This window comes from Condylura cristata, unplaced genomic scaffold (assembly GCF_000260355.1).
Source record: "Condylura cristata isolate star-nosed mole 26May11 unplaced genomic scaffold, ConCri1.0 scaffold00008, whole genome shotgun sequence".
Lineage (NCBI taxonomy): Eukaryota > Metazoa > Chordata > Mammalia > Eulipotyphla > Talpidae > Condylura > Condylura cristata.
Window position 1 is genome coordinate 1,668,952 of NW_004567109.1, and position 14,448 is coordinate 1,683,399.

The 14,448-nt window shown below is 60.9% G+C and overlaps 1 protein-coding gene across 1 annotated transcript in view; it reads right to left on the reverse strand.

Moving 5' to 3' along the window:
* RERE (arginine-glutamic acid dipeptide (RE) repeats) overlaps positions 1–14,448 on the reverse strand; it is a 193,365-nt gene that overhangs the window by 7,144 nt on the left and 171,773 nt on the right. The window contains exons 12-17 of the mRNA XM_004679306.2: positions 3,135–3,297; positions 2,316–2,408; positions 1,768–1,967; positions 831–992; positions 474–587; positions 4–380 (exon numbers count right to left, since the gene is read on the reverse strand). Coding sequence (XP_004679363.1) covers positions 4–380; positions 474–587; positions 831–992; positions 1,768–1,967; positions 2,316–2,408; positions 3,135–3,297 — 1,109 coding nt within the window. The remainder of the gene's footprint in view (positions 1–3; positions 381–473; positions 588–830; positions 993–1,767; positions 1,968–2,315; positions 2,409–3,134; positions 3,298–14,448) is intronic.

Here is a 14,448-nt window from a genome sequence, read left to right on the forward strand (position 1 = left end):
GGCGGGTGCAGAGCAGGTGCCTGCTGGATATGGCTGTGGGGAGCTGGGGCCTGCGGCTGGCTGGGGGGTTGGGTGGCGGAGGGGGAGCCCTGGGCGGGGGCTGCAGGGGCAGTCGGTGCGGGTCCTGGCGTGGGAAGCCGGGTGGTGGCTGGGGGAGCCCCGCTGGGAGCTGGCAGGGCTGGGGGCGGGGCCTGAGGCATCTGCTGCTGGGCAGAGGAGTCCGAGTCGCTCTCGTTGTCCTGGGGGCTGGCGATGCTGGGGGAGGTGCTGCGATTGTCCTGGTCGATGTCTTTGGGGTCGCTGCTGCCCTCATCGTTGACACTGCGGCTGTCGGAACTCTCCCCCTCGCCCTCTGATGGGGAGTTGGGCCGGCTGATCTCCTGAGGCCAAACGAGAGAGGGTCGGAAGCTCAGGGGAGCGGGGCCCAGGCAGCCGGCCCAGGGCTCTTCAAGGGCCGCAGCAGCGCGACTCACCTGGGTTTTCGTCTTCTTGGAGCTGGTCCTGTCCGCCTCCTCGGTGTCGGAGGCCACCTTCTCTCGCTGGCGCTTGGTGCTCTTCAGAGGGGAAGAGGCTTCCTCTTTGACCTTCTGCAGTGGGGAAGCCGGGGGGCATCAGGCCACAGGGGAGCCCAGCATCGCGGGGGGTGGGGGGGTGAGGCTGCACTCTGGGAGCCCCACTGCCAGCAGGAAGGGGCAGCGAGGGCCAGCACGTGGGGACGGGACGCCGCAACTCTGCCCGACCTGAGCCTCAGGCCTGGGGACCTGAAGTCCCGAGGACCCACAGCAGCACACCCGGGGGAGAGCCAAGGCCAGCCCGACCCAGCACCTCACCTTGGCCGACTTCTTCACGGTCTCGGCTTTACTGTCGTTGCTGGAGGTGCTGGCGGCGCTGGGGGAGTTCCGGCCGCCGGAGCGGATGTCTTCGGCGATGGGTGAGGCACGACCATCAGGGCTGGCTGGCTGCTTCTTCCGGCCACTGCGCAGTGTAGACATCTGCACACCCAAACCGGGCCGTGAGGCGGCGGCGGCTGTGTGAGTTCAGCCCACCGGCAGCCAGGCTCTCGGCCAGTCCCAGTCCCAGCTCTCGCCACGGGGAGCAGCGGGGGGTTCAAATGGCAAGAGACAAGCCCCCTCCAACGGGGCTGTCCTTCTGGCACGCATGTGGGACACGGAGGAAGCCGGGGAGCAGCAGGGCGCCCGTGTGGGGTCTCCAGCAGCCCCGTGAGGTGGCTTTAAGCACCCACCTCTCTCTTGTGTTCCAGGTAGCTGCCACTCTCCCACCCACCCCAACTACTTCAGCTGACCTCATGTGACAGGAAGGCAAGCGCAGGAGAGCGTCAGAGGACGCAGCCAACCTCCAGCCCACCAAGCACCTCCTGTGTTAGTGGGGTGGAGGGGTGGCCGGGGCTCAAAAGAGATGCTGGGGCACGCACCTGCCGGCGTACGTCCAGGGAGCACCGCTGGCGAGCGCGCCAGAGCCTCACAGGGCGCCGGGGCAGAGGAAGGTGCCCGCCCCGGCCACCAGGCCATGCTCAGCCCCGACTTGGAGCAGAGCTTGCCCCAAAGGGCGCCCCTTCCCACCTGGGAGAGGTCCTCGGGGAGAGGGCTGGGAGTGCAGTGGCAAGGGCGTTTTAAGGGGAGAAAAAGCCTCTGCGTGTCAGGCAAGCAGTGACCAGGACCGGCCTGTGGGCACAGGCTGCTCGGGACGAGGGTCAAGAGGAACCTCAGCGGCCTCCCTGCACCCCAGGACCCCACCGCAGGGACTCACCGAGCCCCGACTCCGCCGCGTCCTCATGCTATGTTTCCCGCTGAGCCCGTCATCTTCCTCTTTGACAGGCTTGAACATGAACGGCGGGGGGTCCACGGGCTTCTCGATGGGGGGCAGCTCTCCGTACTTCTTAAAGTGGATGCGGCAGTCCGTGCACAGCAGGATGTTCTCCCGGCCCCCGTGGTGCCAGTCTTTGGAGGCTGGGGTGGGGGCAGGTGTGAAGGGCAGTGCAAGGGCCGCCCTCTGGACTCGGGGCGCACGCTGGCGGACAGGTGAACATGAGTGCGGAGGGGCGGGACGCCTCACAATGGAGCCCTGCAGTGGGCTCCGCGATGCCAGGCTGGACGGGCGCCCGTCACAGCGTGGAGCCGGTGGGGCTGCAGGCCCAGCTACACGGGACCGCCCTGACCTCGCCAGTCTGCCCTGACCACGCGCCCGCCGACGGCCAAGCGGCCAGACCAGCGTTGCTGACTCCAGCCCTGAAGTGGCTGGACCTGGTCAGCCCCAGGGGCGCCTCCGCCACCCCAGCCGGGCTCAGGGCCACTTACTGGTGGTGAAGCAGTGGCGGCAGGCGTACCCCTTCAGCTCCTGCTCACTGTCCTCGCTGTCGAAGTCATCCTCACTGGCGGAGCTCAGGTCCACTGGCGCGGCAGGCACACACAGGAGGGGAGAAACCATCACGCCGGGCCGACGGGGCCCTGCCGCTTCTGGCCTGCACCCGGCTCGAGCTGCCCGTCAGGTTCGGGGACAGTGCGCACGAGGGAGCAGCCCTTTGGGGCTGCTGACTGGGTGGCGGGCCCAGGTGTGTCTAGAGGCGCACGCAGGCTGACGGGAACAGGAGCGCGGGCGGAGTAGGCGTGGTGGAACTCCGCCCCAGCCCTGAAGTGGCTGGACCTGGGGGAGACCACTGCCACGGGCACAACACACAGGGCCCCAGGTGGAGTGTCTGGCCCAGGGCAGGGCAGAGACGGCCACAAGGCACTGGTGTTACTGTCAAGTGCCAGGATGGCCCCATCAGGCTGCACAGCGCACTGGGCCCGGGGGCTGGAGGGAGGGGGGGTGGGGTGGGGGGCCTAGTGAGGCAGGAGCAGAAAGAGGAACCGGGAACACAGATGGGCCCGTATTGCTAAGAAGCCCGTGAGAAGTCCCAGAGCATGCCAGCTACCAGGTGGGCGCCCAGACACCTAGACCATGGCCAGGATCATTTTCTAACACGTGAAAACGATGTTGAATGTAGCAGAAAAATGTGACTGCACGACGGACGCATGGCCCTGTTCCCAAGCCAGCCTGCACCTGGCTGGGCCCAGAGTCCAGGCTGCTGTTCCAGCCGCGCAGGGCAGCCCTGGGGCACCCAAGCCCCCACTTACAGAATTCACTGGAAGGGGGTCTGGAGGGCGTGCTGACGGGCGTGGACGCCGTCCGGGTCTTGATCCTCCTGAACACAGCCTGTCTGCGGTGCCGGCGGTGCGCACGGGAGCTGGCCGCCTCCGGGGTCTTCTTCCAGTAGTAGTAGAAAGTGATCAGCTCCCCCTGCAGAAAGAAGGGCTGGCTGAGGCTGTGTCCAGAGCCAAGAGGCTTCTACATGTCCCCGACAGCGAGCAGAGCTCAGGCAGGTGCTGCTCCCTCGGAGACAAGGGCTGAGAACAGCCCCCCTCGGGGCACACCTGCCCGGCTGGCCGGGGTGAGAGGCCAAAGCTGTGCCGCCTTGGCCCAAGAAGCCAAGATAATGCTCATTCCCCGGCCCGCAGCAGAGCAGCCCCGGCCGCCTCACGTGGGCACCCGCACAGCAGTCCAGTGGGACCTGGGTGAGTGCCCCCGAAACAGGCGAACAGACAAGAGCGGCAGTGGGGAACCAGGGCCGGCAAACAGGAAGACTGACCTGGGGCCAGCGTGCAGCCACTACCCACTCAATCTCAGACATAGGCAGGGACAGCTGGCGTGGATCCCTAAGTGATGTCCAGGGCCGGACAAGCAAATGCTAAGAGGGACAAACGCGGGCGCAGAAGTAGAGATGAAAGCCATGCGTCAGAGGCCAGCTTTAAGGCCAAGGGCCCCGCTTTCATGGCCCGGTGAACAGAGGCGGAGACATGTTTCAAGCCTGCAGCAGGTAGGCACAGACCCAAGCGCAGCCCCGTGGGGCGCAGTGTGAGCTGCGGCCACAGGCTGGCTGAGGAAACACCAATGTCTTCAAACAACCTGAGATAAAGCATCTTGACCTGGGAATTTAAAAGCCGCTTAGAGGCCAAGAGTCCAGATGACAAGGCCTCGTGCCAGTAAATCATCACGTACCAGGTCCACCAACGTGGCAGAGTTCCGTATCCTGACCCGTCACGCTGGGGGAACCCTAGCCCCACCCCTCCCGCCTCCCATTATAGTCACAAAGCTTTGCCTAGTGAACAGGGAGTGAGAGAAGCAAAGATTTCATTCTCTGGTGGCCTGAAGTTCAGCCACGATGGTGCTGGGGCAAGTGCCCACACCTGTGCCCAACAGTGCCCCACGGGATGGCTCCGGCACCCCTAACACCGAGGCCGGCCGGCAGCGGCGGGCGATGGCCTGGGAGGCGCCTCCGCAGGCTGGCAGTGCGTGAGCCCTGCCGACCCGCGCTGCACCATGCCTTTCTGAGCCGCAGGACCTTGGCTGTGTGGCTCTCAAGGCGGCCTCGATGTGGGAGGAAGGGTTTGGCCTCCACAGGCTGCAGCTGGGGGCCCTCTCAGTGTGGGCGAGTCCTTCCTTCCCAAGGCCCTGAATGGCACCAGGGACCAGCAGTGTCTACCAGAGGACGCACGGCCAGGCCAAGGAGGCCAGGGGCCAGCCACATGCCACCCACTGCACTGGAAGCTGGGTTGGCGGTTGCAGGGCACCAGATTACTCATCCCTTGAGGTACGGCCTTCTAACATCACAGCCCCGGCAGCTCCTGGGCCCTACTCTTCACCTCCCACCGCCCTGAGCGGGAAAGCACTTGCCCACATTGATCTTTAGGGTTTGACCAGGTAAAGGGAGCAAACTTGCAACTCCACGGGGAAGTAAGAGGCCTGTGCAGACACAAAGCTGACCTGGCTCGGGATCTCCTATGGGAAAATGGGCCAGGCAGGCCAGCGCCTGGCTCAAGTACACGTCAGGCTGGCACAGAAAGTCACCCGATCCCAAAGCGGCAGAGAGGAACAAGAAGACCCCAAGTGGCCCTTTCCACCTCTGCCTTCGGTTGGCCTCTTCAGGGAATGCAACAGGAAAGGAAATGCAAACCCCAGAGGCCAAGGAAGCAGAAATGGGGTGAGTCAGGTGGGAAGGCACAGAGCCCAGCCTCTCAGGGTGCGGCTACTGACCTGTCCACACCGCTGGCCCACACACGAACGTGCAGAAAGGTCGCAGACAGTCTTGTGAGCTGGCCCAGCCTGGCGGCCCGGGGTGGCAGGCTCGCACAATCTCCCAAGAAACCACTACTCAGATCAGAGTCCGCTTCTGGCAGACGCCTCAGTGATGGCTCTGAGGCAGGAACAAGGCACCAGAAGAGACCGTGGCCTGGGTGGTGTCAAGGGCCGCGCCGCAGGTCTCCTTGGCGCAGCACTGGAGCCGGTGGGTGGGAACCCACCCAAGAAGGTAAGATCCAAACGCAAGCAAGGGTGAGGAGGTCTCTCTTGCACGCTGGTGGGGTGTGAAACAGCCAAGCCATGTTGCTTAGCATAATAAAAACTGCCAGTCTTATAAACATTACCGCAGATCCAGCCATGCATTCCACTTCTAGGTATTTACCCAAAAGAAACAAAGTTTGCCTACAAAGTTTGCAGAAACGTTCGCAGGAGTTTCCTCGTCATATCCCCAAACTGGAAACAACCCCAAGGCCCTCTCCACAGGAGAAGGATCGGGACTCTGGCACGCCCCTTCTCGGGGACACTGCTCAACAGAAAAAAGAAACACACAGACACAAGCAGCAAGACGGGCTCATTTTAAAGCCAAGGTTAGGCAGCAGCCAGACAGGAGAGGGCAGGTCTGGAAGCACAAAGAGCAAACCAGGGGCTCCCCGGGGGGTGGGGTGGGGTGGAGGGGACTGGGGTGCCCTTTCTATGGCAGTTACAACTGCGCCCTTACAACGGGCACACTCTGACCTGTGCGGCATGTGCTGGTGAGGCAGCAATCAAGTTAATTAGCAAGAAAATCCAGGCCGGGTTTTACGAGCTGCCTCTTGCCCTGTCAAGTCTAGCGGGGCTAAGCGGCCCTACAGCACCCTGGCGACCCGCACTGTGGCACCCTGCGACCGCAGCCCGCACGGGTGGCTGGGTCTTGAGCACAAACAAAGGGACATGCCGGGAAAGCCGTGCTCCTGCAAACAGGGACTGGAGCAGCTCGAGGCCTCACTGGCATGAAGTCAATTGAACTTTAATCAAACATGCATAGTGTGTGCTGCAGAGACCGGCTGCACATAAATTCAGGGAACAAAAGCTGCTGCAGAAATCAATAGCTTACTGAAACATTAACACAGGCCATCATTGATCAAAAGGCAGCCCCGCAAAGGCAGCCTTGCAAATTAGCTCCCGCTTCTGCTTGCAAGCAAACACAGAGGTATAAATGTTGTCGACATGAATGGCCTGTAATGATCATTTTGTTCCCAGTGCTCTCACCTCGTCTCACAACAAAGCCTCACAGTCAACACACCTCACATTTCAGTGGCTGTAATTGCCACAGCACAAGGAACTGGTTTAGGGCCTGGACAAAAAAGGAAAAGAAAGGGGGCGAAGTCATCTCCATTCGCTGGGGCTCTTGCCAAGAAGTGCTTGAATCCATCTATATTTAGCTGCTCCCTCTCTCCAACTCCTCTGCCTTTTCTTTTGGTGTGTGTGGGGGAGGGGCGGCAGGGAACTAAGCACTAAATTTTCCAGACATACCGTAAGCACAAGCCACAGGCCCAGTGCTGCGTCTACATTCAGGTACCCCCCCCCCCAGGGGAGTCCTCTCCGGCAACCCTTCCCCCCCGGGGAGGCTGGTAAAGCAGGAGCTGTCTCCCGAAGGTGGGGTGGGGGTTGCAAGAAGAGAAGGAGGCAGCAGCCCAAGGGTCAACTCTACTGGGCAAGGAGGCCAAGACGGAAGAGCTGCCCTGGCAGCCGGGGACAGCACGGCGCAGCCCCCTGGCCACCCATCAGCTCAGTCACTTGGGGTTCGGGAAGGCCCTCCTCCTCGGCACTGCCTCACCTCATCCGGGCACTGCTGTGCCTCCCCTGGCAAGGCCTCAGCCATCAAGTTCACGCAGCATGAATGCCAAAACTTGTCCTCCTTGGCCCTCACTACCAGGTGGCCTGGGCTGAATCCGCAGAGCTGGGGCCCAGTCCTGTCAGCACCCCCCAGTGTCAATGCCTCTCAGGTGAGTTCTGCTGAGGCCTAGGCCTCCTTCTCTCGCACAGCCTGGAGACGAGTTCCAGGTCCAGTGTGCACACACTTGTGTGTGTGTGTGGGGGGAGGTTTGAGGGGGAGTAGGGGGATGCAGGGGTGATGGAGGCAGGAGCGGGCAGTCCTCGCAAAGTCACCTGGAGACCCGGTGAAAGGGGAGATGGTGGGAACTGAGGTCTGGACCCCAGCAGACAGATCACGGTGCTTGCAGGTGGCCCTCTACTACCTGGCCTTCCCTTCCCAAGCCAAGGATGGCCCATCTTTCAGCAACAACGCTCCCCGCAGTCCAGGCTCAAGAACGTGCATTCAGCCCAGGGCAGAGCAGGCTCCGTGCAGCCCCTCCCTCCATGTGGCTCTGTGATGGCATGGCAACCATCTGTCTTAGCTATGCTAAGGAAGGTTCTGGAACACTGGCGCTCAGCCTCCAAGTACATGCCAGCAGGAATGGCAGAGGTTGGGGGAGGGAATGGCTCCCTCACAGGGCAGGTGCCCAGATACCAGTCTCAGAAGGGACCGAGCGGAGATGGCCCACAAAAGCACGCCCCCGTGAGCAGCATGCAGCCAATTCCCTCCCGACCACCGTTTCCAAGGCAACATCTGGGGAGCAAGCACTGCCACGGAGGGGCAGCAGAGGAGACGGGTCACCACTGCCTTGTCAACAGTCTCCGCCTCCGGCGCCTTCACAGCCCTTCCGCGTGCACACCACGGTGTCTGTGGTGGCACAGGCCACTGTGGGCGGCAGGCAGCGCCCCCTCTGCAGAACACTCGTGCCCTCACGGCGGGGAAGCCGGCCGGCTTTTAGAGAAGAATGTCCTTGAAGTTTGGCACTGTAACCTGTTCCCACCCTGAACAAACACTCCGGCACGAATGTGCAGGAGGCGGCTACGCCCTGGCAGTCTAGCTGCAGCCGTCTGAAGTCCGTCCTCTGCTAGATGCTGTTTGAGGAGACCTCTGAGGTCTCTCACCCAGCTCCTCCAGGTAAAGAGGGTGAAGAACACCACTCACTCACTGGATGGAACAGATCTATAAAGATCTAAAACTCGTCCTGAGGGAGGGGCCCCAGCAAGCAGAGACAGGCGTGGGCAAGGCCGGCACCAGTGGCCCAGGAGGAGCCAGGGAGGCCTCCCTGGGGAGAGGAGCACTGGCCACCGCCCAGACGGCCCTTGCCCCCGTGGCCATCTCCACCCGGGATGGCAAGCAGGTGAATCCAGCTTCCTGGCACACCCTCCCGAGAGAGTCACTCACTCTTCCCCTTCATGCTGAGGACAGCGGGGACCTCCCAACACCTCAACGGCGAGGTGGACGCTGGCTAGGTGGAGCCGTCGGCCATGTCCAGGGCCAGCACCTTATAGCTTCCCAGCAGGCAGCTGGCTGTCCTGCAGCAATGCCTCTGGTAATCAGAGCAGCGTTCTCCTGGCACTGTCCCTGTTGACCAACCGAGCCCGCCAGTCCCTGGAGGAGCTGACACCGACAGTCGGCTCGGCTGGTAGCTCAGTGCCACCCTGTGCTTGAGTGTGCCAGGCAGATGATGATCTGCTCGAGGCACAGAGCAGCTCCAGGCCCCCTGGAAGACGCCCGACCACCTCAGCTCCCCAGACAGAGGCAGACAGGGCCCAGGGTCCGCCGCAACCTGAGGCTGTCACCAGGAGGCCGCACTTAGTGCTCAGAGAGGATACGTGTTCCTGACCCAACCCCTCCACGAGAAAGAAAAATCCCACAGGGGCAGGCTAAAAACCAGGTTTGCTGAGATGGTCGCCAGCACGGACACTGCGGAAGGAGGGGACGGCAGTTTCTGACGAAATCATCGCGAGACTCCTCAGGCCGCCTTGCCCGCCCACAAGGAGCTCCCGCCAGTCTTCTCAGAGCTGGCCCTGACCTTGTGCTTAACCCCCATCGCTGCAGGCTCCTCCAGGCCACAGAATAAAGGTCCAGCTACTAGGTTTTCCCCCAGGCCCTTCCTGTCCCCAGAAGACCTTCACAGTCTCTGTCCCACACAGCCCTGGGCTGGGACAAACACCTGGCCAGTGTGGGGCTCCTGGCCCTCACTCCCGGGCCTCCCGCCTCTCGGCTCTCGGCTGCAGGCGGGGAGGGCACTTCCCGGCGGCTGGAGCTGCCCCACATCTGCAGGGGCCCTGGCTGTCCCGCACCAGCCCCGCACCCGCAACACCAGGAGGACGAGCGGCGTCAAGAAGGAGACCTTTGAGAAGGGGACAGAAGATGGCACATCTTTTACTCTGCCACGTCGTTAGAAGTAACCGCCTCTATTTCATAAAAGCAGGATTTCCTCTCTAAAAAGCGGAAAAGATACATTTCTAAAGAAGAGTTCTGCAAATTGCTAATGACTATGACACAACTGGGCACGTTCTGCTTCTTGTCCCGTGAGGGCAAGCACCTACCCCCAACCCTCTATGCCTTTTGTGTCTGTCTCTGAGGGCGTCGAACCCCAAGACAGGAACGCCTTCCCCTGGAGCCCTAGCAGTGTCTCCGTCACCCCGAGTTACACGAGGCACTGGAAGGCCAGGCCACGCGGTCAGCAGCACAGCTTCCGGGCAGCCTGTGACCCGACTGTGCCGTTAACTAAGGGGAAACCGCCACCTGCGTTTCTTTTGAGCCAGAGGCTGCAATTCTGCTCTCCCTGATCCCCAGTGGTCAACGCACTGACTGGCTCAGCTCATGAGCACGGGAAAGCCCTGTGCACCCCAACTGCACCTGTCTCAGGTGACTTCAGGGGTACCCAGGTCAGAGACCCAGCTCAAGCGCACACCCAGAATTACACAAGCCTGGAAACACTCCTCTTCCCAAGAACAAACTCCAAGCCCGAACTGGGTCCAGACTCCACCCCGGGAGCCCACACCAGGGCACCCCGGCAACCTGCCAACCTGGCCCCAACCATCCAGCCACCTGTGCCCTGGGAAACCCTCCCCACCCCCCACCCCCACCCCACAGAGATGAGCCCCTAGCTGTGGCCCAACAGCACAGGCTCCTCCTCCTTCCCTGAGGAAGACTGGGGCTTAGCTCAGGCCAAGTTCCTCAAGAAAAGACTTCCCTGTGCTTGCCCAGAACCTAAAGCGGTGTTAAAAGCACGGGGGGCTGGCAGCCACTGGAGGACATGTCCAGAGCGCCCCTCACTCCTGCCTCCCGAGCAGCACCATCGAACCACCTTCCACTCGAGCAACAGACCAAGCTTCCTCCCCTCAACCAGCAGCACCTCTGAAGCCCTCACAGACTCGGACACACTCCCTTGACCGTGGGACTGAAGCGGCGCCTGGCTGAAGCCCCGCCATACAGGGGGCCGGCCAGGCCTCTTCCTGAAGCCTGGGCTGCCGAGCGTCACTGAACATGGGGCCCACACGAGGGCCTGCCGTGTGCGCGGGGCTGACTTCAGCTTTATGGAGCTGTGCGCTTAATAACGCCGGTTGGCATTTTAAATGATGCCAACACCAGGGCGCTCATTTTCTCCGGGGGGGCGCCAGGCCCGCCAGCTCACTCCAAACCCTATTCCTTCCCACAAGCAGGGCACAGGTACTTCCTGAATCCTTTCTGTGGGGTTCAGCTACAGGGCAAGGGGACTCCGCTGCTGTCAGGCTGCCACATCACCTTTCTCAATGTCGTCTAGTTCTTGTAATGAAACCACAACTCCACCAGCAAAGGAGGAGAGGAAGAAAGCCGAGAAACTGTTAAAACCACCGTTCTCATCTCGTGAGCATTTTTCTCTTTATCGGCCTTTCGTGTCACGTTCAATCTTATTACCCCTGCACAGTATCAAAGTGACAGCCGTCAGGGTTCACCCTCTCAAACACACACCGGCGTTGTTAACATTTAATGACGACAACAGGGCGAAAGACGAAGGGCGAGGGCGGCGCGGCCGCTGGACAGCAGCAGGGACCGCCACTTAGACGTGGCATCGCCGAGGCGAGGACAACGACAGGCTGCAGCGCAACCCACTTCTGAGCGCAGAAAGGACAGGCGACGGTTCTGTATTGGAGGCGCGTACTGACGGCCAGGAGGCGAGGGCAGCCGCCCAGCCCCGGGCTCCGTGTGGTTTTCGGCCTTCACAGAGCGCAGCGCATTATCCCACACAAGCCACTTCTGCACGCTGAATTTCAAAATGAGGGGCAGACTTCCTCAGAACACAAAGCAGAGGAAAGGTGTTTAATTCTGACAGCGTCACGATGGCTTAGTGAAGGAACAACAGACTACTCCCCTAAGCACCAAACAGTTGAGGACCCCTCCCCCAGAAATGAGAAATCTCATGTTTTGCTTGATTTTGAGCTTCAGCTAAAAGGACACAGTGTGCAGGCCAGTGCCCGTTCACCTGCACTGTCATCTGTCCCACATGGCAGGCGGGCGTCTCATGGTGCATTTAGCACGAGAGAAGACGCCTCCGTACGCCAAGGCCCAAGGAGCCCAACCCCGGCCTGGAGCCTGGGGCCGTGGTGCACTGTGGCGCGGCACTAGTGGGCTGCAGGACTTTGCTGCGGGCAGCCGGGCAGGCCGAGCTGGAGGGAGAGTGCGGGGAGGGGTGTCAGCAGCCTTCAAACGCCATTTGCCACTGGGGTGTGAGAAGAGCAGGTGGATATGGTGCCAGAAGGGAGGTCCAGAGTTTGCCCGATGGCAAATGCCAGAGAAGAGCAGCAGGTGGGAAATGGCCAACTCAGCACCTGTGGCAGTGGCCACCAGTCAGTGGGGGCCAAGCTCCCCGCTGCCTCTGGCAGCCTAGAAGGTGGACCCTACTACGAGAAAACCAGGGGACCCGGCAGCACCGGCCCAGCTCCCAACACCTCCAGATGACGGGGCTGCAAGACAGCTGGTCTACCGGGGGGTGGGGGGGGCCATGGGGGGAGAAGAGGATCTCAGATGGCCAGAGCTGCGGGCAGAACACCAAGAGAAGATGCCAAGTTGCTGCAGACTTGCTCTGAATTCACGCAGTTCTGGTCAGTTCCCAAAGGAAAGAGCCCAGTTCCAGCAGGCCAGCGCACCCCCGGCGCTCCTCCACAAGATGCCAGCGAGGAGCAGCACCCACAGCTCAAAGGAAATCCCGAGGCTTGTACTGGCGTGGTGGGGCGACAGGTGCTCGGCAGTGCTGCGCATCTTCAAGAAGCTGCTCTGGGCCGGCCCGCAGGGCAGCGCTGGCAGGGGCTGGGGTGCAGCTTAGGAAAGTCACTTGTGGATCCACTCAGGGCGGACTGTGGCAGGCTCCGAAGTCCACCCCTAGAGCCTGGGCCAAGGTCTCTGGCTTGGCCTGGGCCACTGGAAGACGATTCGGGCAGGAGTGAGCACACTCACTGGTGGGGTCCCTTCGACAGCGCCACTACTGAGAAAGTGGCTTTCCTGGCTGTGCCCCGCCCCCCCAACCTGGAAGGAAACTCTGGGGGCTTATCCGGGCACAGTGGGGAGCTCATTACCCATAAAAGCTAGTTTCCTGAGGCTACTTTAGATACATCCTTTAAAAACAGGGTATCTAGTGGCTCAGGCACAACCACGTGATGGGGAGTCCTTTCCCTCGCATGTGGTATGGCACAACATCCTGGGGTCAAAACCCTGGCAACTCTTATTTATTCTGGATAAAAAAAATCAGCCTCTCAGGCCTACCCTGGGGGCGCAAGGGGTTAAAGTGCAGCACTACAAAGCTGGGGTTTGATCCCCAGCCAGGCAGTGGGACCCCCAGGGCGCAGCAGACCTCTCCTCTCGCCTGCTGCTCCCTCAGCAGTGTGTTTCAGTGGATTCACCTGTTGTGCTCCCTACTGCTTCCAAACAGGGCTCTAACCTGCCTGTGAGCAGGGTGCGGCCAGCCTGAAATGAAAGCTCACTGTGATGCACCCCTAGACACACAGAGCAGGGCCACGTTAGCAGGCAACGTGCAAACACGAAGGCCATCCGTGTTCACAGAGATGATGCATCCCAGCTGTGGAGATAGGAAATCTTTCAGGGAAGCTTATCCACATGGAGCTAAAGAGCAGACAGAATCAAGCTGTAATGATCCAACTCTTCAAAGTAACTTCTGAAGTACTTCCACAGGACTTGTGTTTGTTCGTTAAAGGAAAAAAATGGCCTCCTGGTGGCACAGAGACTGAAATTGCCTCTCAGGATATTTTCCAGTACCTTTCACGCCACCGGCAGAAAGAGCTTTGCTCCCTGGGAAGGGCCCACGGGCCTTGAGAAGCTCCTCGGGACATGGCCACAGCCTCCACGGTGCTTAAGGACGGCCTGAAGCCTCTGGGGAGCTGCGTGGGGATTCCCCACTGCTCTCTCTGGGGGCGCTCCCCAGGGCTGAGTGGCTTCCCAGATTGCTCATGGTGGTGTCAAAGCTGAACCTGCTTCAGAGCTTCATAGCTGCTCCGGCCTGCGGGATCTCACCTGGAAGTGACGGCTGCGGCAGGCGTTTCCGGCTCGCATGGAGGTGTCCACGGCAGAAACGTTTATTAGATGTCAATTTTGTTTCCCCATTTCATGCCGCAAGAATGTTCTGAACCTACATCAAGTGTATCCAAGAAGGTAGCCACAGTCGAGACCTTCCTCTCCTCTGAAGAATAGTGGACGCTCCCATCCAGGAATGGAATACCCATTCCTTTCAGCAGCTGCCGAGCCCTGGCCACCGCAGGGACACAACCTGGGGCTCTGGGGTTCTGCCATCCAGCTCGCTGTCCTGCAGCACCCACGGCCCCACCAGCCTGGCTGCAGGGATCTGTGCGCACCCATGCCCACAGTCTGTTCTCTTTTATTAACAGATGAGTGAGAAGCACGCTATTTCCACAGTGGACCGTCTAGTTGGCTTAATTCCCTAGAAGCTCAGCGTGAGAGAGGTGGCTGGCTACTTGCTCTGCAAGGCTGCAGGTCACAAGTCCCTGGAATCTGGTCCTGCATTTTAAAGAGAGGAGGAAAGCACCAGCACCCCTCAGTGCACTGCGACACCGAGAGTGCGTGCGGCCAGAGCTCCCTCAGCGCTGGCGCTGCCGTCATTTCATCTGCGGTCCTGGAGCAAGCCCAGGGGCCGCAGCGGTGGGGGCTGGCTGCAAGAGCATTGTTTTCCCTGACTGGAAAATACCTGTATAACATCACAAATAAAATGCCAGGTCTTAATTAAGCAAGGAGAACAAGCCAACTGCGTCTACCTGGAAACAGCAAATATGTGAACCAAGTTTTGAACTGAGCTGACCTGAGTGAGGAGCATGGTGAGATTAAGAACAAAGCTCTAGCCTGCAGGGGGTGGGCGGGCTTGGTCCTGGCTGCCCATGCCCACGACCGCCAGGGAGTCTCCTAGGGGGCTGCCAGGAAAGACGCAGACCCCAGAGACTGCTACA